General features: G+C 44.9%; 1 protein-coding gene across 3 annotated transcripts in view; it reads right to left on the reverse strand.

The window, feature by feature from the left end:
• CRTC3 (CREB regulated transcription coactivator 3) overlaps window positions 1-25,722 on the reverse strand; it is a 97,316-nt gene extending 71,594 nt beyond the window's left edge. For 2 of the 3 annotated variants that reach the window (XM_027957084.2, XM_015101898.3), the window contains exons 1-2: window positions 24,658-25,026; window positions 15,271-15,369 (exon numbers count right to left, since the gene is read on the reverse strand). In XM_027957084.2, coding sequence (XP_027812885.1) covers window positions 15,271-15,369; window positions 24,658-24,789 — 231 coding nt within the window. In that variant the 5' untranslated portion in view covers window positions 24,790-25,026. Of the gene's footprint in view, window positions 1-15,270; window positions 15,370-24,657; window positions 25,027-25,158 lie in introns of those variants that run through there. The other variant, XM_012098491.5, reaches the window with a different exon arrangement.
• Window positions 25,723-26,408: the final 686 nt, after the last annotated feature.

Raw genomic sequence — 26,408 nt, forward strand, 5'->3', positions numbered from 1 at the left:
GTTGCTGAGATAAGAGTTCAGAACAGAGGCTTCCTGACTGCAGGCCCTTTGGAACAATGAGAAATCTAGGGCACGGGGATCCAGGGAGAGGGGTGGCTGACATCAGCCAAGAGCCACGGTCACTGACTCAGGGCAGGACTTCAGTCCCCGGGAGGGAGGCCCAGGGATACGAAGCAGGTTACCATGGGATCCTGGCAATCACAACCAGACAGGAGTCCAGTTATCAGAGCTGAGGCAGGAGGCCAACGATGGTGACTTGCAGCCAAATTACAGGGTGAGAGGCAGCCCCAGTCCCTCTGCTTCTCTCTCTGGGCCTCAGGGATGGCGCGAAGGCTGGCTGATCAGGGGTCACGTGGCCTCCGGAGCCTGGGGAAGAAGCCCACACCGGGAGCCAGAAACCAGATAGACCTGACTCCATATCTGCGCTCAGCTGCATCATCAGGGCGATGCTGGCCCATCACAGACTGACTCCAGGCCTTTAGCACACTGGGCAGGGCCACGGGGCCAGGTCACTATGTGAAAGGTCCGGGCATGCAGAAACACGGCTCTCTCCTTTCATACATGTCTGAGACCTTGCAGAAGGGAGCGAAGAAAAGGCAGCTCCTAGGATGGGAAGAGCTGGGGGTGACAGTTTGCCAAGGGACTGGGAAATCAAAGCAAGAAACATGCTGGGGGCGAGATAGGAAGTAACTGCCACCCCCTCGTCACCAAGAGGACAGAAAGCAACTTGAAGGGGAACAGTTCAGACAAAGGGAGCAGGGGGAAGCTGCTCTAGATGGTGATGCTGGGGCCTGGCAGGTGGGTGGTTTCACTCAGAGGTATTAGGTTAAGCAGAGCTTAACCTGTGATTGGTCTAAGCAGTGTCTCTTTTACTAACAGTGCTCTCTGACTTCTTCCTAGACACTGATTAAATTGTTTTCTACATACTGTCTCTCCTAGCTAGAGTATAAGGCATTCCCACCAAAATACAAAGATCTTTTAGAATTAATGCAAGGGGGATAATGTCTGTTGAGCTGTTGCAGCTTACTGTCTGATGATTTCATGAATGTATTTTCTTATTTTGACATAAAGATACATATAACCATTTCATGACTTATTACAGAGAAAAATTTCTTCAGTAGGCACTAAAAATGAAATCATATTTGTTTTCTATAACTGACAGATTAATAAACACCGTTAAACAATCAGAAAGAAAATCTTCATTTTTCTAATATGGAAAAAACTGTACAAACTTGTTTTTTTCTTGAGGCACATTTCTCTGATGATCACAGATTTTCTTTGCATACTTGTATACTATAAATTGATGGCTTTTTCAGTTTTCACAGAAGTTCTCTACACTTAAAAAAATTAATTTTTAAAGCAACATACCAGAGGTGTTGCAGAAAGAACCATGAAGCCCCAGTGAAACATGTGCTAAGCAGCCCCGGTCCCTCACTAGACAAGGGGCTCAACTCATGGCCCCTCAAGGTCCATGTGATTAAGTTTCGTGCTTCAGTATATACGCAGACTTCTTACGTCATGAACTCTGGAGTCATTCCATTTTTTTTTTAGTTTTTTTTAAATTGAAATATAGGTGATTTACAATGTTGTATTAGTTTCTGGTGTATATATATATACATGTATCTATATAGTTTCATTTCCCCCATTTGGAGTCATTCTTAAACAGTCAACACTTGGAACATAAGATCTGCAAAGGCTAGGGACCTAAGGTAATGAACATTTTGGCTAAGCCAATATTCAAATCAGAGTCAAAATTTTTGTTAGGTTAAATATCTTTGATATTTACAAAACAGCAACAAAGCCACATGTATTAATAACCTTACAAATATTTCTACTCCTTGAATATTCTTCCTATGGGAATCTATGTTTCAGAAACAGATGACTCATACACAAAGATGTTTATTACTGTATGATGTATAATAAAGAAAACTCAGAATCAGTCAGAATATCCAAAATATACTGAAAGTGGTTATAAATTATATCATTTGTGATGAAATATTATTTAGCTACTAAAATTACAAAGTATCTTAATAACTTAGGGAAATAATGATTACATAATGGTTGAAATTTTCTTAAAAGGTTATAAATACAGAAAATGATACCACCTATAAAAGATGCATGAAAAAAACTAAAATAAAACATTCAAAAGGAGATTCTAGTTGATGAGATACAGATAACTTTTTCTGTTCCTTTTCATTTTTTACACAGTTTCTATATTTTATACAATTGGTATATATCACTTTTCAAGGAATAACAAAGAATTAGGGAACAAGCTATAAAAAAAACACAATGTGTTACTTTTTTTGAATATAAAAGTTTAAAATGGAAGCTAAAAAAGAAAAAGAAACTAGAGTCAATGCTTTTCTGTTAAAGTTCTTGTGTACACAACCTGTCTCTCAAACTTGATTATAAGCTTCCTAAGTGGATGATTATCTTTATAAGCTCAATAATCATTGACTCTTAACAGGCACTCAGTCAATATTTATTAATGGGTAAAGTCAGAGCAAGTCATAGTAGCTGTTTAATGTATATGGAAGGCGATTTTCAGAGTCCAAGCAAGTATTTCCTCAGTATCTACATACGTTTGCTGGAGAAGAAACGGGCTACCCACTCCAGTATTCTTGCTGGGATAATCCCACGGACAGAGGAGCCAGGCCGGCTACAGTCCACAGCGTCACAAAGAGTCAGACCCTGCTGAGCGACTGAGCACACTCGTATGTTTGGACGAATAACAATGGTGACCCGGTCCAGTATTCTTGCTGGAATAATACCGTGGAGAGAAGGAGACCAGTGGGCTGCAGTCCACGGGGGCCACAGGGTCGGACATGGCAGAGCGGCTGAGCACACCTGCACATGTCTGGACAGGATAAAAATGGCTGGATGTGGGGAGGACGGCGCTTCGGTCTGACAAGCAGCAGGAACAGGGATTTGCCCTGTGGAGGAGCACGAACGTGGAAGACCGTGGACAGGACTCTGTGACAGAGGGGCCAGCACCCCTAGACCCGTGGCTCCCGCACCTGCTTTTCGCTTCACACAAAGCTCTCAACTTTCAAATGCAGGACCCATAGTCCAGCAGGTGCACCCCGGGTGTCCCCACCTCCAAGCACCTGCCCATTTCTCAATATGGAAGCAAACAGCAATGCTACATGAGGATAACCTGATTTAGTTCCAATTACCTTTTAAAAATAATTCTCAAGCTGCTGTTGCTGCTGCTAAGTCGCTTCAGTCGTGTCAATTCTCAAGCACTGGCAGCTTATTAATAAGAACAAAGTACTTGGAACTCACCACAGAGCCCAGCACTCTGTGGGTGACACCCTGGCTTCAAGCTTTCGCAGTAAAATAAGACAGCAACAAGCCTCACATGCACGACCCTGAGGTCATCTTTACCAGGACCCTGGGAAGGACACTCGCAACACCCCTATCTTGCAAATGCAGACACAGAGGCTTTTGGACTTAAACAGTGGCAGAGCTGGAACTCAAGCCAGGCAGAGGCCAAAGCCCTAGAGGTAGCAGTGCCCACTGAGGTGGCCACAGACGAGGTGGTAGAAGTAATTACATTGGTAGGAAGAGCAGGGTGGGAGTAGCGGGTAGGAACAAAGCCATCAACAAGAGGAAAGACCTCCAGAGGCTCATCCTGTGCCAAGCACTGTTCTGACAGTGTCCTAGATATTAACTCATCCGTTCCTCACGACAAAACTCTGACCTGGGCCCCGCCACCACCCTCACTTTACAGATGATGAAGCTGAGGCTGACATGTTAGCGATCTGTCCCATGTCACCTGGCTGGAAAGTGGCAGAGGCAGGATTTGAACTCAGAGTCTGACCTTTTGGCCATCATGCTGGGCAGCCTATGTGTGGCACTAAAGCTTTTATTCTAAAGCAAAATGCTTCTGAACTGTGGTGCTGGAGAAGACTTGCGAGTCCCTTGCACTGCAAGGAGATCAAACCAGTCAATCCTAAAGGAAATCAACCCTGAATATTCATTGCAAAGACTGATCCTAAAGCTGAAGTTCCAATACTTTGGCCACCTAATGTGAAGGGCTGACTCACTGGAAAAGACCCTGATGCTGCGAAAGACTGAAGGCAGGAGGAGAAGGGGACGACAGAGGATGAGATGGTTGGGTGGCATCACCGACTCGATAGACATGGATCTGAGCAAACTCTAGGAGATAGTGAGGGACAGGGAAGCCTGGTGTGCTGCAGTTCATGGGGTCGCAAAGAGTCAGACACAACTTAGCATCTGAAAACAGTAACAACAAAATGTCTGGCACTCTAGTCCTCAAAGAATTTCTTTTCAAGCAGACCCCTGATTTTATCTAACAGGTGGACTTCTCAGGAGAAGTTCCCATCTCTTCCAGTATTATCTGGCATAAAAAAATTTAAATTAATGGAATACAGCTCAGTCTTGGAAGCACTGTCTGGAGTATCCATGCTCTTCCTTACCCTCCATCACATGAGCAGCTGGGAGCACGTGAACAGCAGAATGAATGTGGCCGTATTCCAGGTTTCTCGTTCAAGTTCTCATGGAGGCAGATGTTCCCGATTCAGGGTGCGGGGCCAGTGTTTCCTTGCCCCTAGCATAATATCAAAGACCTCTATTCCGAGTGACTAGAGATTCATGAGTTGCCTACTTTTCTCCTTCATGCTGTAAGTTTTCTACTCAACATGTATGGTTAGACAAAAAGGGGGGAAAGCACTACCCGACTCTGTATTAAAAATATGACAACCGTATTCTTGGTCACAGTTCCTATTTTGGGACAGAGGCACATTCCAAAGCTATTAAGTAAGGCCCTAGCTTTCTGGGCTTCTCACTGTTTCCTTGGGCAGAAGAGAAGAACTCATTGAAGTCAAAAGCAAAGGCAAGCCAGGCAGCAAATCAAGCACAGAGATAGGCAGTGGGGAAAAAATTACAGTTGCAAAGTGCATGTAGTTTGGGGGGGTACAGACTCCTAAACAAAGTTTAGTGACAAATTCAGAAAACTGTCATTTAGACATAAGAGATACTAGCAATCGGTGAAAATCTTTCTTGGAAATAACGCATGATAAAATAATCTATAAATGTGGTCTTCTAAATCTCACGCAGAAGACCAAGGCCACTGCCCTCTCTATTATTAACTAATAGTATTTGGATAAAAGGGTATTGTTTCAGGGCTGGCAGAGAGCATGCTGTGCCCAAGTGCTGCGCTAGCTAAGGTTTATGACCTTGGGAACAAAATTCCCTCTCACTTTCAAGTTCTGAGAGATGACTGCCACAGAAGCCACAAACTATGACGAACGAGCATACATAAACAGAATTTAGCTAGCGGCTTGGGAAGGAATCAGTTATCTTTACACCCTAGTTCCCTTAACTCAGTCCAGCTCCCAAATCCCTCGGTCCATGCTCCCATGCCTCCCACGATCTCAGATTACCTTATGGATAATTATGATTATATTTTATATGCAAAAAAAAAAAAAAAAAGCTTAGAGAGGCTGAGGGAAAGCCAAGGATCACAGATCAAAAGAGCAGTGGAGCCAGAGCTCGGACACCCAAGCCACACTCTTCGGCATACCACAGCTTACCCCTGCCCAGGACCTAACGGAGGCAGGGGCTCAGGGCAAGTTCACCTTACAAGCTGCTGCCATGACTCCAGGAGACGGGAGAATGAGGTGGGAGAGGGTCAGCAGATGCTGTCAGCTCTGGGAGGGAGCTGAAGGTGGAGATAGATGGAATTTCTGAAGACCATCTGAAGGCACAAGAGAGGCTGTTCTGAGGTCTCTGTGGAGACTCTAATCCATGACTCAAGCCCTGACTATTTTGGGATCGTCTCTGAGAGTCCATGATCATGGAACTAAGCACAGCAGCCCTCCTTCAGTGAGGGGCAGTGGCCGCGTGCAGGCTGCCCAGACCTCAGGGCCAAAGCTGAGGGGGTTCCACCATTACCAACTGGGCCACAGTCTTCTTCTGCGGAGAGGCCAACTCACCCATTTCCACTCTTTGTAAGCTTCATACAGAAATACATTTCTGCCACCACAGTGGTTGCAAGAAATTTATGAATGTATTTATTATCTATCAATTAGTGAGAGGAGAAAAAGAAGAGTAGTTAATCCTCTCTTAGAGGAGGGAAGGAACAGGAGAACACAAAGGCCTCACAGGTCAGTTTGTTCGTTCAGATGCCCACCGGCATATGCGTGTGTGTGTGCGTTCCATAATTTAAGGATAAGCCCTTCTGCACAGCCTTTCAGGTTAACCACCAACATTTACTGTGTGGAATTCTGCCAACTGGAGATGTGTGATTTTTTCAGGCACCCTCTTTCAAAATGCATGTGCCTCAGAGAAGTAAAGTGGAAGTTAACATTTTTTATTTTTTTAAATTGAAATACAGTTGATTTACAATGTTGTGTTAAGTTTCTGGTGGGTAGTAAAATGATTCAGTTATACATACGTGCATTTTTTCATATTCTTCTCCTTTATGGTTTATTAGGGGATACTGAATACAAGTTCCCTGTGCTATACAGTAGGACTTTGTTGTTTATCTATTTTATATACAGTAGTTTGTATCTGTTAATCCCACTCTCCTAATTTATCTCTCCCCCACTCCTTCTCCCCATTAGTAACCATAAGTTTGTTTTCTAAGTCTGGGAGTCTGTTTCTGTTTTCTAAATAAGTTCATTTGTATCATATTTTAGATTCCACATTTAAGTGATATCATATGGTATTTTTCTTTCTCTGACTTGCTTCTACTTAGTATAATAATATCTAGGTCCATTCAAAAATTTTTAATATAAATTTAATCAGAATATATCTATATATTTATTTATTTGGCCACACGACTGGCTTGCAGGATCTTAGTTTCCCAACCAGGAATGGAATTGGGCCCTTGGGAGTGAAAGCTTGGGGTCCTAACCACTGAGAATTCCCCCAGAACACTTTTCTTATAATCCAAACAAGCACCTTAGCCAAGACACAGTGACCTGACTGGCTGATGAAGGAAAGCAGGGAGCACAGATCATCCGAAAGCACTGGGTGTTCAGCCTTAACCTAGGGAGTGCCTACTGAGACTTGAAGGATGTGTGACTGCGAAAGTGAATCTTCCGTTGTGTTTTATTTTATTTCATCTTAATTAAAGATTTAAATATGGCTAGTGACTACCATGGGCTTCCCTGGTAGCTCAGCTGGTAAAGAATCCGCCTGCAATGCAAGAGTCCCTGGTTCAATTGCTGGGTCAGGAAGATCCCCTGGAGAAGGGATAGACTATCCATTCCAGTATTCTTGGGCTTCCCTGGTGGCTCAGATGGTAAAGAATCCGCCTGCAATGCAGGAGACGTGGGTTCGATCCCTGGGTTGGGAAGATCCCCTGGAGAAGGACATGGTAACCCACTTCAGTATTCTTGCCTGGAGACTCCCCATGGACAGAGGAGCCTGGTGGGTTATAGTCCACGGGGTAGCAAAGAGTTGGACATGACTGAGCGACTAAGCACAGACAGCACAGCAGTGACTACCACGCTGGACAGCACAGGTCTTGGCAGGGTGGGGAGAACGTGAAGAGCACAGGGGGAAAGAAAAAGAAGTCAAAAGTGATAAATACAAGTTCTTCCTGTCTCAGAACTGTAATTTGTTGCTATGTTATTTTATCACATACAACTCAAAGAATGCTTTGACAACTACCAAAGACATATACCAACTCCAATCAGTTTTTGTGAAAATTAAATAATCTTTGTAGTGAGCTTAATGTGGTGTCTGGCACACAGCCTACACTCAACAAGTGTTGGCTATTATTAGTAGCATTTTAAGGTTCATGTTGCTACTTAAGTCTTCCATTTGTTTGAATTCAACCAATAAATCTTCTGTCAATCATTTTTGAAAGAATCTTATAAAAATTTTAAAGGAAATGCATCAATGGAAAGCCATTAAAATCGAACCAGGATTTGCAATTTCGGCTTCTCCTACATACTTGCTACAGGAACTCTTGGTTTCACTATACCCCTGTGTATTGGGAGTGGGTCTCAGAAAAATCAGCTTCCACATCTGGCCCACATCTTGCTACCTGCAACAGGGTTTTCTCCCATCAGACTGTTTCCTAAATTAGTTAGATCTTATAAACTCTCAGTTACAAACAAGATGACCCAACTTTTTAAAAATGAAGTCAGAAATGTCAAACGTGTGATTAGTTTTTAGTGATACAGTTTGAAAGAACTAGATGAGTTACGTGAAGGTTAGGAAAGGACAGAGTTGCGCCCAGAGAGTGCTGTACAAATAGATGCCCTCTGTCTCTCTCAGTAGCTGCCTGACACTCAGGCTGCACAGTGAACAGGAGCCCTGGCTGTCACGCAGGCTGAAACACGCCAGAGACCAGCTGGCCCTCCCCAGACCCTCCGAGAGAGGGTATCACTCAGTTCCTCTCTCTGCCTTCCTGGCTTGTGTGCACAAGCCAGGCCCGGCCCAGAAACAGGAGGGCTGTGACCCTAGCCATTCCTGACTGATGACCTGCCTCTTGCTAAGGACTATCAGAACATAGCCTGAAAAAGCTTACTTTGGTTTACTCATCAGCTAAGTTTGTGTTCTCCGAACAAGAGCCCAATGGGTTAGATGAAGAGTATACTTTCAGATCCTCCATTAGAATAGAAAATTAGTCTTTAACCAATACTAACACAGTACTATGCTTACCAACTGGAGAAGGCAATGGCAACCCACTCTAGTACTCTTGCCTGGAAAATCCCATGGGCGGAAGAGCCTAGTAGGCTACAGTCCATGGGCTCACTAGGAGTTGAACATGACTGAGCGACTTCCCTTTAACTTTTCATTTTCATGCATTGGAGAAGGAAATGTCAACCCACTCCAGTAATCTTGCCTGGAGAATCCCGGGGACAGAGGAGCCTGGTGGGCTGCCGTCTATGGGGTCGCACAGAGTTGGACACAACTGAAGCGACTTAGCAGCAGCAGTAGCAGCATGCTTACCAATTAATGTATTAAAGATCAAGTAGAACAGCAGAAGTGAAAACATTCTGTAAACTCCAAAGGATCTATAAACAAACAGGAAGTGGGCTGTGTTTAAATAATACTTGACTCAAGAACCTCTGCTTCTGCACCATGTTCATGGATTGGAAGACTCAGTATTAAAACATCAGTTTTAGATTCACCATCATTATAGAGTCAATGAAATCCCGTCTGAAATCCCAGCAGACCTTTCTGTAGAAGTCAATAAGCTAAATCTAAAATTCTACGGATAAGCAAAGGAACTAAAATAAGCAAAAAAAATTTTGAAAAAGACCAAAGCTAAAGGACTCCTATTACCTGATTTCAAGTCTTCTTGTAAAGGTACAGCAATCAAAACAGTGTGATATTAGTGAAATGATGGGCATAGAGACCAGTGGAACAGAAGAGAGAGTCCAAAAACAGACCCACACATATACGGTCAACTGATTTTCAACAAAGGAGCCAAAGTGGGACTTCCCTGGTGGTCCAGTGGCTCAGACTCTGCACTCCCAATGCAGGGCCCCAAGTTTGATCCCCGGTCAGGGAACTAGATCCCACATGCCACAACTAAGATCCTACATGTAGCAAGGAAGACAGAAGATCTCGAGCGGTGCAACTAAGATCCAGTACAATCAAATAAATAAGTAAATAAAAATATTAAAAGGTGCCAAGGCAATTTAGTAGGGAAAGGAAAGTCTTCTCAACAAATGACGCTCAACAATTCAACATCCATATGCAAAAAAGCCCTCCAACCCACTCTTTGCATCACATTAAAAAAATTAACTTGAAATTACTGAAGTATAAAACCTAAAACAATAAAACTTCTGAAGAACACATTGGAAAAAAAATCTTTCTGACCTTGAATTAAACAAAGAAGTCTTAGAGACAATATAAAAGATAAATCATAAAAGAGCAAATTTTGATAAATTGGACCTCATCAAAATGTAAAACTTATGCTCTTCAAAACTTTAAGAAATTAAAAGATAACCCACAGATCAGAACAAACTATTTGTCAAATACATATCTACTGAAGAAAAGGTATTCAAAATAAATAAAGAACTCTAACTATTTAACAATAAGAAGAAGAACTCCTTTTTAAAACTGGGCAAAAAATTTAAACAGACACTTCTTCAAAGAAGAGATAAGAACGGCAATAAGTGTACAAAAAGATGCTTAATATCGTAAGTCATCGCGTACTGTGCATGCTAAGTCACTTCAGTCGTGTCTGACTCTTTGCAATCCCCTGGACTATAGCCTGCCAGGCTTCTTTGTCTATGGGATTTCCCAGGCAAGAATACTGGAGTAGGTTGCCATGCCCTCCTAAGTCATTAGAAAAATGCAAATTAAAACCACAATGAGATACCACTACACATCCACCAGAATGACCAACTTTTTAAAACTGATATACTGCCACCACACACCCACTAGGATGACTACTATCCAAAAAAAAAAAGAATTCAAACAAAACCAGCAAATAGTAACAACAATGTGGAGAAACTGGAACCTTTGCACACTGTTGGCAGGAATGCAAAATGCTGTAGCCACTGTGGAAGACAGTATGGGGGTTCCTCAAACCATTAAAGATGGGATTACCATGTGACTCAGCAATCCCACTTCTGGCAATGCATCAGAAAGAATTCAAAGCAGGATCTCACAGAGGTGTCTGCATACCCATGTTCATAGTAGCATTATTCATAATAGCCAAGATGTAGAAGCAACCCAAGTGTCCATCAGTAGATGAATGGATAAACAAAATGTGGCATATATATACAATGAAGTATTATTCAACCTTCAACAGGAAGGAAATCCTGTCACATGCTACAATATGAATGAGCCTCAAGGGCATTATGCTAAATGAGCCAGTCGCAAAAAGACAAGTATTATATGACTTCACTTATATAATGTACCTAGAGTGGTCAGAGTCAGAGAGACAGAAGTAGAACAGTGGTTGCCAGAGGCTGGAGAATGAAGGAATCGAGTTGCTGTTTAATGGGCATGGAGTTTCAGTTTTATAAGATGAAAACGTTCAGGAGACTGGCTGCACAGCAACGTGTATATGTTCAACACTACTCAACTGCACACTTAACAGTGGTGGCGATGATAAACTTCATGTTGTGCTTTTTTAATCATAATTTAAAAAAAAATAAACTGAAATACCAAGGGCTGGAGAGAGTACAGAGTCTCTGGAACTTTGCTGGCAGGAATGTGAAATGGTATAGCCACTTTGTACGGTAGTTTGGCAGTCTTTCACAGAGGTAAATATACACTTACGTTTGATCCAAAAGTTCCGCTACCAGGTGTTTACACAAAAACTGAATGTGAATATTTTCACTCACAACCGCCTCAAGGTGGAAACCATCCAAGTGCTCACCAAGTGATGAATGGATAAACAAATTATAGTCCCTCCCTCCAGTGGAATACTACTCAGCAACAGGGCTCCCCTGGTGGCTCAGTGGCAAAGAATCCGCCTGCCAATGCAGGGTGCTTGGCCTCGGTCCCTGAGTTGGGACCATCCCCTGGAGGAGGAAATGGCAATGCACTCCAGTATTCTTGCTTGAGAAATCCCATGGATAGAGGAGCCTGGTGGGCTACAGTCCACGGGGTCACAAAAGACACATGGACACAACTCAGCGACTAAACAACAACTGATGACTGCAGTGCAGTGGGCTGAATCATGTTCCTCCAAGATTTGTTCAAGTCATAGCCCCAAGTACCTGTGAATGTGACTTTATTTGGGAAGAGAGTCTTTGCAGATGTAAACATGTTAGGATGGGGTTATACTGGATTCGGGTGGTGTCTTTATAAGAGAAGGAAGCGGGTATCCGAACACAGGCAAACAGGAGCGGTCATATGGAATAGAGATCAACAGGGCAGTGACAGCACGCAAGGCAAGGGACCCCAAGGACTGGCGGCAGCCAAGAGAAGCTCGGAAGAGACGAGGAGATAGATTCTTCCCTGGAGTCCCCAGAGAGTATAGCCTTATGGACTTGATTTCAGACTTCCAGCCTCAGAACTGTGACAGAATCCATTTCTGTTGTTTAAAATGCAAGCCACCCAGTTGGTGGTATTTTGTTATGGCAGCTCTAAGAAACACATACATGCTACAATAGAGGTGAGTGAGTCTCAAATGCAATTTCTATGTCAACAAATTCTGCGTCTGACTGCATTTGGCGGACACTCTGGCAGATCAGTGGTTCCAGAGGCAGGAGGTGGGGATGGAAATAGATTACAAAGGGATGTTAAGGGAACTTTTGCAGGATGATGAAACTGTTCTTAACTTGGGCTGTGGTCGTAATTATACAATGTAAAACTATAAATCTTAGAGAGGTCAGGGCTTTCCTGGTGACTCAGTGGTAAAGAATCTGCCTGCCAACTCGGGAGACACAGGTTCAATCCCTGATCTGAGAAGATCCCATGTGCCTCAGAGCAACTAAGCCCATATGCCACCACTACTGAGCTCATCCTCTAGAGCCAGATAGACAGCGTAAGCCCATCCACTCTAGACGCCGTGCGCCACAAGAGAAGCCACTGGACTACTGAGCCCGCATACAGTGTAAGCCCATCAGCTCTAGATGCCATGCGCCACAAGAGAAGCCACTGGACTACTGAGCCCACATATAGCGTAAGCCCATCAGCTCTAGACGCCGCGCACCACAAGAGAGGTCACTGCAATGAGAAGCCCACACACTGCAGCCAGAGATTAGGCCCCCGTATATACAAGTAGGTACTGCCCATAAGTTAAACTCTAGCGCTGTTTGCTTAAAAAATAGTTTATGGTTCTGGGATTCCCTTTTTTTCTCACTTTGACAAGACTCTTGGGAAGGGGCTCCTATCAGCCTAATCAGGGAAAATGTGAGGACCAAAATACTAATAATAGTTAGAGATTACAACCCATCAGATAATATAAGAAATCACTACACCCTATATATATGTAGAAATAAATAAATGTATAAGTTGAAAGTTTGATGAGAATCCTGATAAATTACCTCCTCACAAACTGCTACTGCTAAGTCACTTCAGTCGTGTCCAACTCTGTGTGACCCCATAGACGGCAGCCCACCAGGCTCCCCCGTCCCTGGGATTCTCCAGGCAAGAACACTGGAGTGGGTTGCCATTTCCTTCTCCAATGCATGAAAGTGAAAAGTGAAAGTAAAGTCGCTCAGTTGTATCCGACTCTTAGCGACCCCATGGACGGCAGCCTATCAAGCTCCTCCATCCATGGGATTTTCCAGGCAAGAGTACTGGAGTAGGGTGCCAAAATACGTATTTAATTACAAAGAAGAGTAACTTTAGAGTGGAGAAGACTGACAAATACCACCTGAATCAAGTGATAAAAGTGAACATCATGTAAATGAAACATCACTCACTTCACTGGATACAAAATTAAAATCAATTTTGGCTATTTCTGCCAAAGACACATAATCTAAATCTAATCTTGAAGAAGCAACAGACAAACCCCAATCGAGGGATATTCTGCAAAAGAACTGGCTTGCAACCTTCAGAAGTGGCAAGGTCACACAATTTGAAAATGATTTTTTTAATGTCAAAAATAAAAAACGGAAAAATTGTCCAGAAGGGGCTAAAGACAATGTATGTGCTCTGAACTCGATCCTTTTGCTGTCAGGGACAGTAACGGGACCTCTAGGGGAAACCTGAATGGGGTCTCAGGATCAAATACTAATAATGTGTCCACAGCCATACCACCCTGAAGGTGCCCAAGCTTGTCAAATGGTAGTAACACATCACTGTTAATTTCCTGATTTCACGGCTCTATTCAGCTCATGTAGAATAATAGCCTTGATGGTGGGAAATACACACGGTCAAGTATTTGGGGCTGACAGGGCATGAGATCAGCAACTTATTCTCAAGGGGAAAAATATAGCTATTTTTACTGTGCTCCCAAATTTTCTCTAAGTTTGCAATTGCTTCAAAGTTTAGAAATTACTCAAAGAATCCTGGGGAGCCCAGGGCCTGTCACTTTGTCCCATCCAACATACCAGGGGAGGGACAGTACAGTTTGCTCTGTATTCCTCCAAGGCTGATAGGAAAATACCACAAAACTGGAATCTCAAACCCAGTACCCCTTGGCGATGCCCTATTTTCTGAAGCACGAACTCCAGCGTAAGGTAGAGATCTACTTTATTTGGATACTGAATGACCCAACGGGCCAAGATGTAAGATAGTCTGACTGCTAGAAGTGGATTTCTAATGCAGGCAGTGTTGCGGTGAGATCCCAAAGTCATTATGCTAAAGACAAGACTCCAGTGTACTAAGGCACAAACCGGTTCACAGAGTACTTTTTCTACCCGCCTTATACCTAAGAGTTTCTATCAGCACTCTCAAATGCAAGTCTCCATTTAAATAATATTACTTCTGCTTTATGGGACATCATCAAACAAGTGAACCAGATTTCGCCACAGAGAAAGAAGATAGTACTTTTAAAATGGAGAGGCATCCAAATGAATACAGTTATACCTCATTTTAAAGTTTATATACCAGATTTAACACTTAATCTTAAATTGCGTTAACGAAAATGTCAGGCTCCTAAGTTTTCAGAGACTAGGATACCTAAATCTAATTCAGATTTCAACAACAATATCATATACCATTGTCCAAATCACTGATTCCACATTGTTTCGAATAAGGCTTTTCAATAACATGAATGATTAAAGCGCTCTATGACACTACTCCTCTAAACAAAGTACTGACCACTTATCTGTGCCATAGATTTGTCCTGTCCAATGTGGTGGAAGCCAGTCACATGAAGGTGGTGAAACATAACTGGTACAAATTAAGATGTGCTTTAAGTGCAAAACACACATGAGATTTCAAAGACTTCATTCAAAAAAAGAAGAGGATGAAATATCTCATCAATTTTTTAATACTGATTATATGTTGAAATAATATTATTCTGGATACACTGGGTCAAATAATTATTGAAATTACTTAAGCAATGTTAAAATTAAGTACATTGATTTCTTTCTCTTTAACATGGTTTAAATGAAGGCATGTTTAAATGACATATGTAGCTCACAGTGTATTTCCACTGGACAGTGCTACATTGGACCATTTGTGAAACGAATAATAATGGATTGCCCAGAACACTACTGAACTTTATCCTTTGATATCTAATCTTTTCAAGGAAAATTTTTGCCTCTTTTACACTCCACTCAGTTCAAAGAAAGTATAGTAAGTATTGGGAATTCCCTGGTGGCCCAGTAGTTGAGACTCTGCTTTTACTGCTGAGGGCCTGGGGTCGATCCCTGGCCATGGAGCTGAGATCTCACAAGGTGTGAAGGAAGCAAGTGTCTCCAGTACCTGGAACTCTGGGGCACTGCTCCGCAGCTGGCTCACGTTGGGCAAGGATCCTCCGTGGTACTGTGTAAGGCGCAGCTGCTGAAGCTTCTGAAACTGAACCTGGGGACAGAGAGATTTCAAAGCTGTTGAGACATGACAGCAAAGATCTGAAAGAAGCATCAAAGTAGTGTTATGCAGCGACATGGTTCAAGAGTGAAAGTCTTGGTTTCAATTTCTTCTCTACTTAAAACCTTCCAGTTTCCGGGGCTTTCTGGGTTTTGATTCATCTATTTTGGGGAAGGAATTTATCCATGTCATGTCCCAGGCATGACTCAAAGACCTTCTTGCACAGACAGTCTTTGAGTGCATGTGTGTGTGTGTTGAGGGGGGATGGGGGAGGTGGCGCATGCAGGCACAATCTTTAACAGCAATAAAAGAAATTTTAAAAAAGTAAGCCACTGCCCATGATCCTAACATACTATCCTCCCTTTTCCATGCTCTTTTCCAGTCTCCATTTACTTTCAGGTGTAATAGCTGCACTGGGACTTCCTGGTGGTCCAGCGGTTAAGGATCCTCCTTCCAGAGCAGGGGACAGGGGTTCGATCCCTGGTTAGGAAACTAAGATCCCACATACTGCAGGGCAACTGAGCCCACGCTATAACTAGAAAAAGCCTGCATGCCCCAACAAAGACCCAGCACAGCCAAAATTAAAAAACAAAACAAAACTGCACAGTGGTGATCACAACATAGGCACAAGTCTACAAGCTTGCATCACAACTTTTTCTATGATATTATATAAGCATTTTAAATGGCTACATAACATTTCTTCTTCTGCATTCCTGACTTAGAATACATTTCAAAGAGTGATTACTAAGTCTTGGGTTTGGGCTCTTAGATGGCTCTCGACACACATTGCCAAAATGCTTTCCCAGAGGGTATAGCAATGTATATGTGAGAAAACTGTTTGGCCAAAAACTCACTAACATGGGATATTATCCTTAATTAGAGGAAAGAAGGAGACCAATTCAACAGGTATAACATGGTGTCCCACTGTTTTAATATGCTTTTATTCTATAAGTTCTTTCTTGCTTCATTTTCCAAAAGGCAGTAAACTGGTTACGGTCCTTAATCCCAGAGTGGTCCAATTTGATCTTTGAGAGTTCTGTTTCTAAAACAATAAATTACCTCGGTGGTTATATAACCCTTGGCACTTGTAATTCATGTAGGGAAGAAGGGGGTAGCTGGGAACCCTGAGGCAGAGTTTTACCCTTTCGTTACTTTCTCTGTCTTTGCCTAATAATCATAAAAACTACCAGATATGAGCCCCTAAGATGAGCCAGAGGCTGTCCTCAGATGCTATGCCCACTTTATCCCTCACCCTCTCAACAACCAAGGGAGACCAAGTGATCCTGCCTTTACAACCCTGGAAACCCAGACTTAGGGAAGGTCAGAGACCTGCCCAAAGTCACCCAGTTAGAGGAGCCTGAGCTATGGCAAACTCAAAACCCACATTCTTATTTCTGCCATGTTCCTCTCCTGTGATCCATTTCTTCCTCAATGATCACACTATTCACAAGCTCAGGGAAAAGTGACCAAAAGCTTCACCGAGCCTATGGCGAGCTCTGGGTTTTTGTTTTTACATTTATTATGAAAACTTTCAAATACATACAAAATAGCCGTCTATGGGGTCGCACAGAGTCGGACACGACTATAGCGACTTAGCAGCAGCAGCAGCAGCAGAGATGAGTATAATGAAACCCCATTTCTTCATCTTCCAGTTCCAACAACGATCAACTTACATCCAACCTTGATTCATCTTTATCTCCTTCATTACCCATTACACTCCACTGAAAGCCAGACAGCCTAGCATTCCATATTTCAATAGGTATCTCCAAAGATAAGGGCTTATATCTGTCTGGAGGTTATAAAAGCATATCATATAAAATCCTTTGGCAGCCTTAGCTTCCTTATACCCACAGTACTTGATTTTTCAAAAACATGGCACAGGGAAATGGTAATAATCTATTAATCAAAACCCAGATCTGAGAGTCAAATACGAGAGGGAGGCCATGGTGAGCTTTTCCCATCTATCAGCTAAGTAATCAGTATAAAGTCTCAGCTTTTAACATTCTCAACCGGAAACATTCGACTCTCTGTCCTTGAGATTCTCTAGACAAAATTCTCAGCCCCCTTAATCTAAAGCTTTTGATTCCTTCTTCCATCAGCCCATCCACTTACTCACTTACATAAAAATGGTAAACTGTGTATTGGGTACAGTGCCAGGTACCAGCTTACTAAGATGAATATGTGCCAAAGTCTCTACCTTCAGGGAGTTTTCACAAATGCTTAAACTCTTACCCAAAAGCCTTGACACTTCAACCAAGCTGAGCTCTGGATCTAGCTAGAGATGGGCCTTCAGCCGAACTGGAGTCCCTCCCCACGTCTCCTGCATCTGCTGGCTCTACCAAAATGTCCATTCCTAGAGTTTTCAGAGATGGCTGCACCACAGTAAAAAAAAAAAGAGCGCTGGATTTGGAATGGGAAGACTTGACGTCGTAACCTGGCATTCCCATGTGGTTGCACAAACCACTTTGCTGCCTACTTCACACAGATGATGGAAGGATTAAGCCAGAGAACAGATGTGACAGTGTGTGTAAAGGTCTGGGACAACTGCTCAAAACGTCATTAGTGCTGATAGCTTCAGCCATCTCCTAAACTACTGAGTAATTCTGAGGCCCTCCTCTTTTGAAACAGAACCAGTAGCTAGAAAGAACCTTAGAGATGGTCTCCCATACCATCATGCTTACTGATAAGGAGAATGAGGATCAAAGAATGAGTAGCCTGAGACAGAGGACTTGGACCATCAGGCTACAGGCCATGGTTAGCCTAGAGAGTTCTGTTCGACCCACATGGAACTGACCCACTCGATGTTTTAAATTTTAAAACATTGCAAGAAGGCACAAAAATCTGGATTTCCATCTTCTCTTGACTGAAAGATCTGACGAACACTAAACCCATGCTCTTGCCTGGCAACAAGGCATGGAGCTGCGAGGCGAGGCATGGAGTTCAGACAGGGCTTGGGTTCTCCAGCTTCCCCAAGTCCTCACTGTACCCTGTTATCCTCCACTCTGGCCTGAGATCAGTGACCATTTACCACCTCATTCCTGATCCCTCCATTCATTTTTTTACCTCACCTGGTACCTTGAGTTAGCAACTTTTAGCCTATAGGCATACACTTTATTTTTTTCAATTTTTTAAAAAGTCTAAAAAGTTTTTTATTTTATATTGGACTATAGTTGATTTACAATGTTGTGCTCGATTCAGATGTACAGCAAAATGATTAATTTATATATATACATATATTCTTTTTCAAATTCTCTTCCCATTTAGGATATTACAGAATATTGAACAGAGTTCTCTGTGCTGTACAGTAGAGGTTGGTTATCTTTTTTTTTTTTTTTTGGTCTCATACTTCAGTGGAATTTCCTCCAATGTCTATAAGAAATGAGATCTAAGTCTCACCAATTCGTTTTTGAAAAAGTCTTGTCAAGAGTCAACACAATCCCCCCCAAAAATCCCAGCAGGCCTCTTCACAGAAACTGACAAGACAATTCTAAAATTTATGGATGAGTGAATGAGCTAGAGTAACCAAAGCAATTTTTAAGAACAGTAAAGACAGAAGACTTAAGTTACCTCATTTTGAGACTGATTATAAAGCTATCATAATCCAGACAGTGCACTACTGTTCAAAAGAAAGATGAACAGATCAGCAGAAACAGGAGAGAGTCCAAGAACAGACCCACACGTATATGGCCAATTGACTTTTGACCAAAGTGTCACAGCAGTTCAGTGGAGAACTGTTTTCGGCAGATGCCACTAGTACAACTGGGTATCTTAGTGGGGGAGAAAAGCAGCTGAGCATATAGACATTCAGTGTGACAACCATCATCAGACCCTAGAACTGCCTCTTACTGGCCATGCCACCTTCCACAAAATGAGGAACACTGTAGACCACACAGTCCATAGGGCTGCTGTGAGAACTCCAGGAGACAATGAATGGACAGTGATCAGCACAATGCCTGGCAAAGCGATAACACTCCACAGTCAAACCACACCTAATCTTTATCCTCTCCTCTCTCTGCTCCTCTCTCAGAGGCCTCACTATACCGTATCTATTGCCTGTTTTAATGCAAAACTGATGTGCATGCATGCCCAGTCATATCTGACCTTCTGCGACCCCAAGGACTGCAGCCCACCAGGCTGCTCTGACCATGGGATTTTCCAGGCAAGAATACTAAAGCGGGTTGCCACTTCCTACTCCAGGGATCTTCCCGACCCAGGGACTAAGCGCACATCCCTTGCATGTTCTGCACTGGCAGGCAGACTCTTTACCACGCACCACTTGGGAAGCCCATGAAAGTGACAGTTCCTCCCAAATATTCAAGCAAAATTAACATTCCAGATTATGTGGCATTTATCCTGGGGCTTCTCAACACTACCAGTTGTCCTTCAAAGCCAGACTTCTTAAGCAGGTTCCCAACCCTTTCCTGCTTCCTTCATTCAAGCCCTCAGTGCCTCACAAGTTCCCTTCCACCCAGTATGCTGTGGATGTGGTGGCTCTCACCAAGGCCACCAACAACCTCCAAATGACTAGACCAGAGGCTGGGTCTTTATCACATCAGACTAGCCAGCAGCACTGGGCTCGGCTGGTCCGCCCTCCCTTCTCTGAACCATGACCCTCCTGGTTTTTTCCCTACTTCTCTGTCTACCCTTCAGTCATCTTTGCGGGCTCATCCTCCTCTGCTGTCTTGTCCGACTTTGTGACCCCATGGACTACAGCATGCCAGGCTTTCCTGTCTTTTACCATCTCCCAGAGTTCATTCACACTTGTGTTCACTTAGTCAATGATGCCATCCAACCGTCTCATCCTCTGTCGCCCCTTCTCCTCCCTTCCTCCTGTCCCTCTCCTTTAAATGGTGCAGCTCCTTGGACATCTCCTAGGCCCTTTGCATGTTTCATTCTGCAGCAGAGTTACAAACTCAAGAGCGGAGGGGTGCCAAGTATGGAAGGCAAATAAGCGAAGCAGGCTAGAATCACTTGTGAGGAAACCACAGAGAGTGAGGAAGTCTGTGGCAGAATGAAGGGCATGTCTAATGGGGGCAGCTGCCATTCAGCAGTCATGCAGAAATGGACAGTAAGTGTTGTTAGATAATCTCATTTTTCAAAAGAAGCCAGAGTCCAGATTTTAATGTAAAAATCTCAATATTCACTGTTGGCCCTAATTAAAAAAAAAAAACATTTGGGGCCTCCCACCAAAGAAATTAAAAAAAAAAAAATCACACAGCCAAATTACAATTCAGGCCACCAATCTATAAGATCTGTTCTAGAAATTCTTTCTAGGCAGCAGAATCTATTCCTGCTGCTACCCAACAAAGAGACCCGCCCGCCCCCGCCCTGCCCCCCACAGCTAAGACTTCCTTCTTGAGCTCCAGAAGCGAACAGACAACTGTCCGCTGAACCATCTCTACTTAAGTGCCTCATGCTCACCTCAAACTCGGCATCTCCTGACACCGAGTCTGCTCCCGACTTGCCCCTGCCAGCACTTCCTCCCTTAAAAGAAGTGAAGTGGAAGTGTTAGTTGCTCAGTCGGTCCAACTCTTTGTGATCTCAAAGACTGTAGCCTGCCAGGCTCCTCAGTCCATGAATTCTCCAGGTAAGGATACTGGAGTGAGTAGATATTCCCTTCTCCAGGGGCATCTTCATGACCCAGGGATCGAACCCAGGTCTCCTGCATTGCACATGAACTCTTTACCATCTTAGTCACCAGGGAAGCCCCTCTCAACAGAGGACACCCTGAAATGGCTCGGCTCTGAAAGCTGGAGATCATTCTCGAGTCCTCCCTCTCCCTCAGCTCCCTCATCCATTCACCATTCTGGTCCTTTTTGCCTTCTAAGAATCAACCTGTTCACCTCACTGCATCCTTGCACTCCCACCATCACACCTCCTAGACTCTAAACCATTTCCCTGTGACTTCGTCCTCTGATCTATCCTATTCGGGAGTTACAGTCATTCTTTTAAAACGTAAATCTCTCCTGGTTCAACCCCTTCAGTGCCTTTCCATTGTCCTTGGGATCAAGTCCCAAATTCCCGAGAATGCCTCATCTCAAATTACCCTCTTCATTCCCTTGCTGCACCTCTGTCCCTGTGCCTAAAACATTCTGCCTCCTTCAACACACAAGTATATACCCTCAAACACCTTCTCCACTCCCATTAATTCTTTATGACACTGTAAGAGGTGAGGACTCTCTACCATACCCTCCCAGCTGTTCCCCTTTCATAATATTCATCAAAATATGAGCTTACTTGTCAAATGAATGTCTTCCCCATTAATCTTCGTTTTCCATAGCATCCCTACAATCTATTAGGAGACACTACCGTATTACTGTCTGGAGAAGGAAATGGCAAGAAGTATTCTTGCCTGGAGAATTCCACGGACAGAGGAGCCTGGCAGGCTACAGTCCATGGGGTTGCAGAGAGTCGGATACGACTGAGCGACTTCACACTACTGTATCCCCAGGGTCCATCCTACCCCACACCCCCTCCCACACACACAAGAGACTCAAAAGGTGTTTGCTAAACAAATTAACAAGATCTCTGAAGGGAAGTACCACATCTTCACCTCTCCCACCTTTCACTCCACCCCAACATCTCCCCACTGGGCACTCAAGTACTGACAAATTAATGAATGAACAAAGGAACAGCCTCTTTCCAGGCCTATCTGCCTCTGCTTTCTTCCTTCTCTTTACCATCATCACTGAACTGATCCTCCTAGCATTCTCTTCTCAAAAATTATCCACTGCTTCCTGATAAGGCTGCACCCCTAAAGCTAGAGTGGAAAATTCTCCATAATCTAATCTATCCCACCAACTAAACAAATAGGATTTAGTTCCAACTCTGATTATAAGGAGAAAGACTCAAAGCCCAGCACAGACTCAGGAAGGAAAGAGTACCTAGGTTGATTAGCAATGTCTGTTCCATCCATAAGCATGACTGCCATGGGCTGGTGACGGAAAATCAGTATATGTGCCATCAGATTATCGATAATCTGCTGAACAGGATAGATTCTTTTCCATCTGAGATCTTTGGACCCTTGGAATTTGGGACATATGCTCGGGGAATCAAAGAACTCTCTACGAAAAGTACTTCAGCTTTGTAATTTCATTATGAAAGTTATTCCTAAAAATGTAAATAAGCAAAAATTACTAGGCAAATTCAGAATTATCATTTGCCTTTGTGTTTATGAACACAGAGGACCCAACTAGCATTCATTATTTTACTTGCAATTGGTAGACAGTAATAGGCAGAATTAACATGTAAATAATGTCCTGTACAAGGTGAAGGACAAAATGACATCATAAGTTTGTGGTAATTAGAACAGAGAAAAGTGGTGGCTGAATTGAATTATCATATAAGGCACAGTTGGTCAGGCTTGCTAAACTCCAGATAATCTGAACTATAGGGTTTAACATGAGATTCACACTGAAAGCCTCAATTCAGTTCAGCAAAACAGCATTTATCACATTAACTTAATTCCATTTGAACTCACTACATTTGTAACTTTGAATTTATTGGTACCTATATTTTAGCTAATGGTTATATCACAGTTAAAGCAAAGAATTTTACATACAAGTTTACATTTGAACATATTTAAGTAACATAATCAGACTCACTTCAGTGAACACAGGACTTGTGAAAATTAACTGCCTTTGAAAGAGTCTGTACATTACGGCCTCCTTTGTCTGAGACACTTTAAACGGGATTCATGAATTGGGTGAGCAAGCAGATCACCTCTAGATATACATACAGAATGCATGTATCTGTACACATAAAATTTATGTATTTAAACAACTCAGGCCCCAGCATTAATTCTCAGCCTTCACCCTGTCATGTTCCTCAATGTGATGAGCTTGACATGCTCATCCCGGGACACAACCAAGGTCACAAATGGACACCAGGCAGGTCATAAATGAGTGAAACCAGCCAGGACACAAGGGAAAAAAAAATTCTTGAAATCCTGTCTTTTTAATCTGCATATATTTCTTCTCATGATGATAGAAAAGTAAGCATAAGAAATATTTCTGTTTCTCCTTAACTTCACTAAAAAAAACCAAAACATCAAAAATATGATAAATGGCAAATGACATCTAGGCTCAGCAGTGGGGGATCAGGAGGGGGGATCATGACAGGGTGTGGTGTGAACTGTGGCCAGCCAGAGAAGGCGTGCGCAGCCACCACCCAGCTCCCGCCAGCGGCTGTCACATGGGAATCAGGAGTGTTATCAGGTCTCCCAATTTTAAATGTAAAGAAATGTCGGTTTTACATTTAAAATCTCTTAACTTTGATTTCTACAAAAACCCTCCCAATTCTGGCAACAGATACCCAAACACTGCTGGCCAGCAACGGACGCGTCTGCAGCTCAGCGAGCCAGGAACCACCAGTCTGCTGCAACTGGGCTCTCCTCCGGGTTGCCCCGCACCCCGGCCCCGCGCCTGCATACCCTCCCCCATCCTCCTGATGGTCCTTCAAGGTCAGCACTCAGGATCCTCAAGGCCTGCCCCCGCTCACGCTGACCCTCCTTCCCCGCAGCCCTGCGCAGACACTCCTGTGTCCTCCATCCTCCATCCTGCACTGCCTCCCTCGACAGTTACCTAACCTCGCCGGGTGTTGGTCGCGCGGCCCCCTGGACCTTACTCGGTCCCCCTGGACCCTCCTCGGGTCACCCGCAACGCTGTGCACCTTCCCAGTTCGCATGATACACCGGGGCCGAACTCGGTAAACCGGACGGATATAGCACTTCCACTGAGAGAGAGGAGCAAAGCCCCATACTCGATAAGGAGTCACCGCCTGATACCCAGACGGACCCCAAAGCAGGCCGGGGCCGTCCCCGGATGCACGGGTGCGCGAAGCTCTCCCGAGGGAGCGGGTGGGAGCCCCGGGCCCGCCCCGCCGGGCAGTCCCGGAGGACTCGCGGGCGGTGGATGTTCGGAGCAGCGAGAAGCCGCACCTCCCGCCTCCAAGCTGTTTGTGATTTCCTCCCGGGGCTCCCGGTCACCCTCCCCCTTAGGCCTCCCTCACCCGGCGGCCCGCCTTCCCGGGCTCGGCCCCTTCCCATCTCCCCGCACAGCCGGCCCCCGCGACCCTCCCACCTCCGCGGCGACCGCAGACGGTCAGCGGGTGTCGGAAGGCGGGCCCGCGCCGAGGCCGCGCGGGGGGCGCCGGCCCGGCTCCCGGACTCTCCCGGCCCGCTCCCGGGCCCCCCGCCCGGCCCCGCCGGCGCCTCGGCCCCGCGACCTCTCCCCCTGCCGCCGCCGCCGTGGCCGCCCCCGCCCGCGCGACCCGGGCCCTCACCCGCGACAGGGTGAGGTCGGTCATGAGCTGCTCGAAGGCCCGCGTCTCCTCGGCCTGCCGCTGCGTGTGCAGCGCGATCTTCTCACTGAACTTCCGCGGGTTGGCGCTGCCGGAGCCCGGCGAGGCGGCCATGGCGCGGGCCCGGCGCCGGCAGGAGGCGGGAGACGGCGGGCGCGGGCCCTGCCTCGGCCCACCCGTCCGTCCGCAGGCCAGCCCCAGCCGCCGCCCGAAGCCCGTCCTCCGGCGCGACCCGGCAGAGGAGCCGCCGCGGCCCCACCGCCAGCGAGCGGCCGGGAGCGCGCCGAGGTCCGCCCCCGCGCGCCCGGCCCCGCCCTCGGCGCGGCCCGCCCGCCGCCCGGCCCCGACCCTGCCCCGCGCCCGCCGCCGGAGGGCTTTCCCCGGCGTCCCGCGCCCGGCTCGCGACCCGCCGCGCGGACCCCGCGAGGAGACCCCCGGCTCGCGCGGCAGAGCGGGCCCGACGTGAGGGAGCCGCTAGGGTACCATTTTACTGAAGCGCTCCCCGGTAGGGCTCGCCTGGCCTTCGGATTGACGTTACAGTTTTCAAAGAGTTTGAACACCTTGCTCGCCCTCCCCAGCCAGGCCGACTTCCTTCAGCGGGGCGAAAACGGGCGACCTACGCTTGAGCAATCCTCTCCCTCGGTTCCCACCCCTGTGGGGCCTAACAGCTGCCCTCCGTCCTCCGCCTCCCAGCCCGCTTCCTCCCTCGATCTGTGTCGCTGACGGTCCGCTCGGGCCCACCCAAGAAAACAGTTACTAAATCTGGATCTCAGTTTCTAAAACCGTCTCCCGAGTTGCACTTGAGACACCATCCCCCCCGCCCGGGGGTCCCCCTCTTCGCTCCTCAGCCCCGGCCCCTTTTCCAGGCTCTTTATGAGCATCCGTGGGCTCTTTTGGACTCCAGCTCCAGCCTAGTCAGTCAGCCTCATTGGTTTTCTCCCTGTCTGCAGCCCCCGTAGTTCCTCTCCGTAGAGATGTTGATGTGTGTAAAGATGTCCTGGACGCCTCTGAGAGTGTGTCTCTGCCTTTTGTAAGCTAGTAACTATCAGGGACACGCAGAAGACTGCAGAAAATGATGTTAGCGCCACCCACGCCCTCCCCTATCAAGGTTAAATGTATCAAAACATTTTGCTTCATTTACTTGGTATTTATTAACGAAATAGAAAATCAGGCAGATCTAAAACCCCACCCTTATTGTTTCTCCCTCCTCCCTAGAGGTGGTCACTGGGCTCAAGTCGGTACCTATCATTCACATTAATGTTTTTACACTTTTATTATATACGGCATATGGATCCACCAACTGCATATGGAATACCAAATTTTATTTTTAAAATTTTACAGAAAAGCTACATCATGCTAGATAAACTTTGGCACCTTTTTTTCATTTACCATTGCTTTTGAAATTCGTTTGTATTGATTCATTTGTTTTAATTCCTGTGTAGTATTTCTCTCTACTTTTCCTGCGTCTCATAGATTGTTTTTCAGAAAATTTAATGAGAACATACCTCTATTAGCTAGAGGTTAGTTTGATTCATTATGATTAGTTTGATTCATTATGATTGGATTTATTTCTTCTGTCTTATTTTGTACTGTTTATCATGCTTTTACTCTATATTTTCTGCTTTTTCAGTTTCAAAGAACAGAATTCATCCTAGATAAAGTACGGAAGGATTTACTATAGGGTATAAAATGGCTTAAGGACTTGTGAGGAGGGCTGAGCAAGCAGACTCTGG

The sequence above is a fragment of the Ovis aries genome, chromosome 18 (genome assembly GCF_016772045.2).
Source record: "Ovis aries strain OAR_USU_Benz2616 breed Rambouillet chromosome 18, ARS-UI_Ramb_v3.0, whole genome shotgun sequence".
In the NCBI taxonomy this organism is placed as follows: Eukaryota; Metazoa; Chordata; class Mammalia; order Artiodactyla; family Bovidae; genus Ovis; species Ovis aries.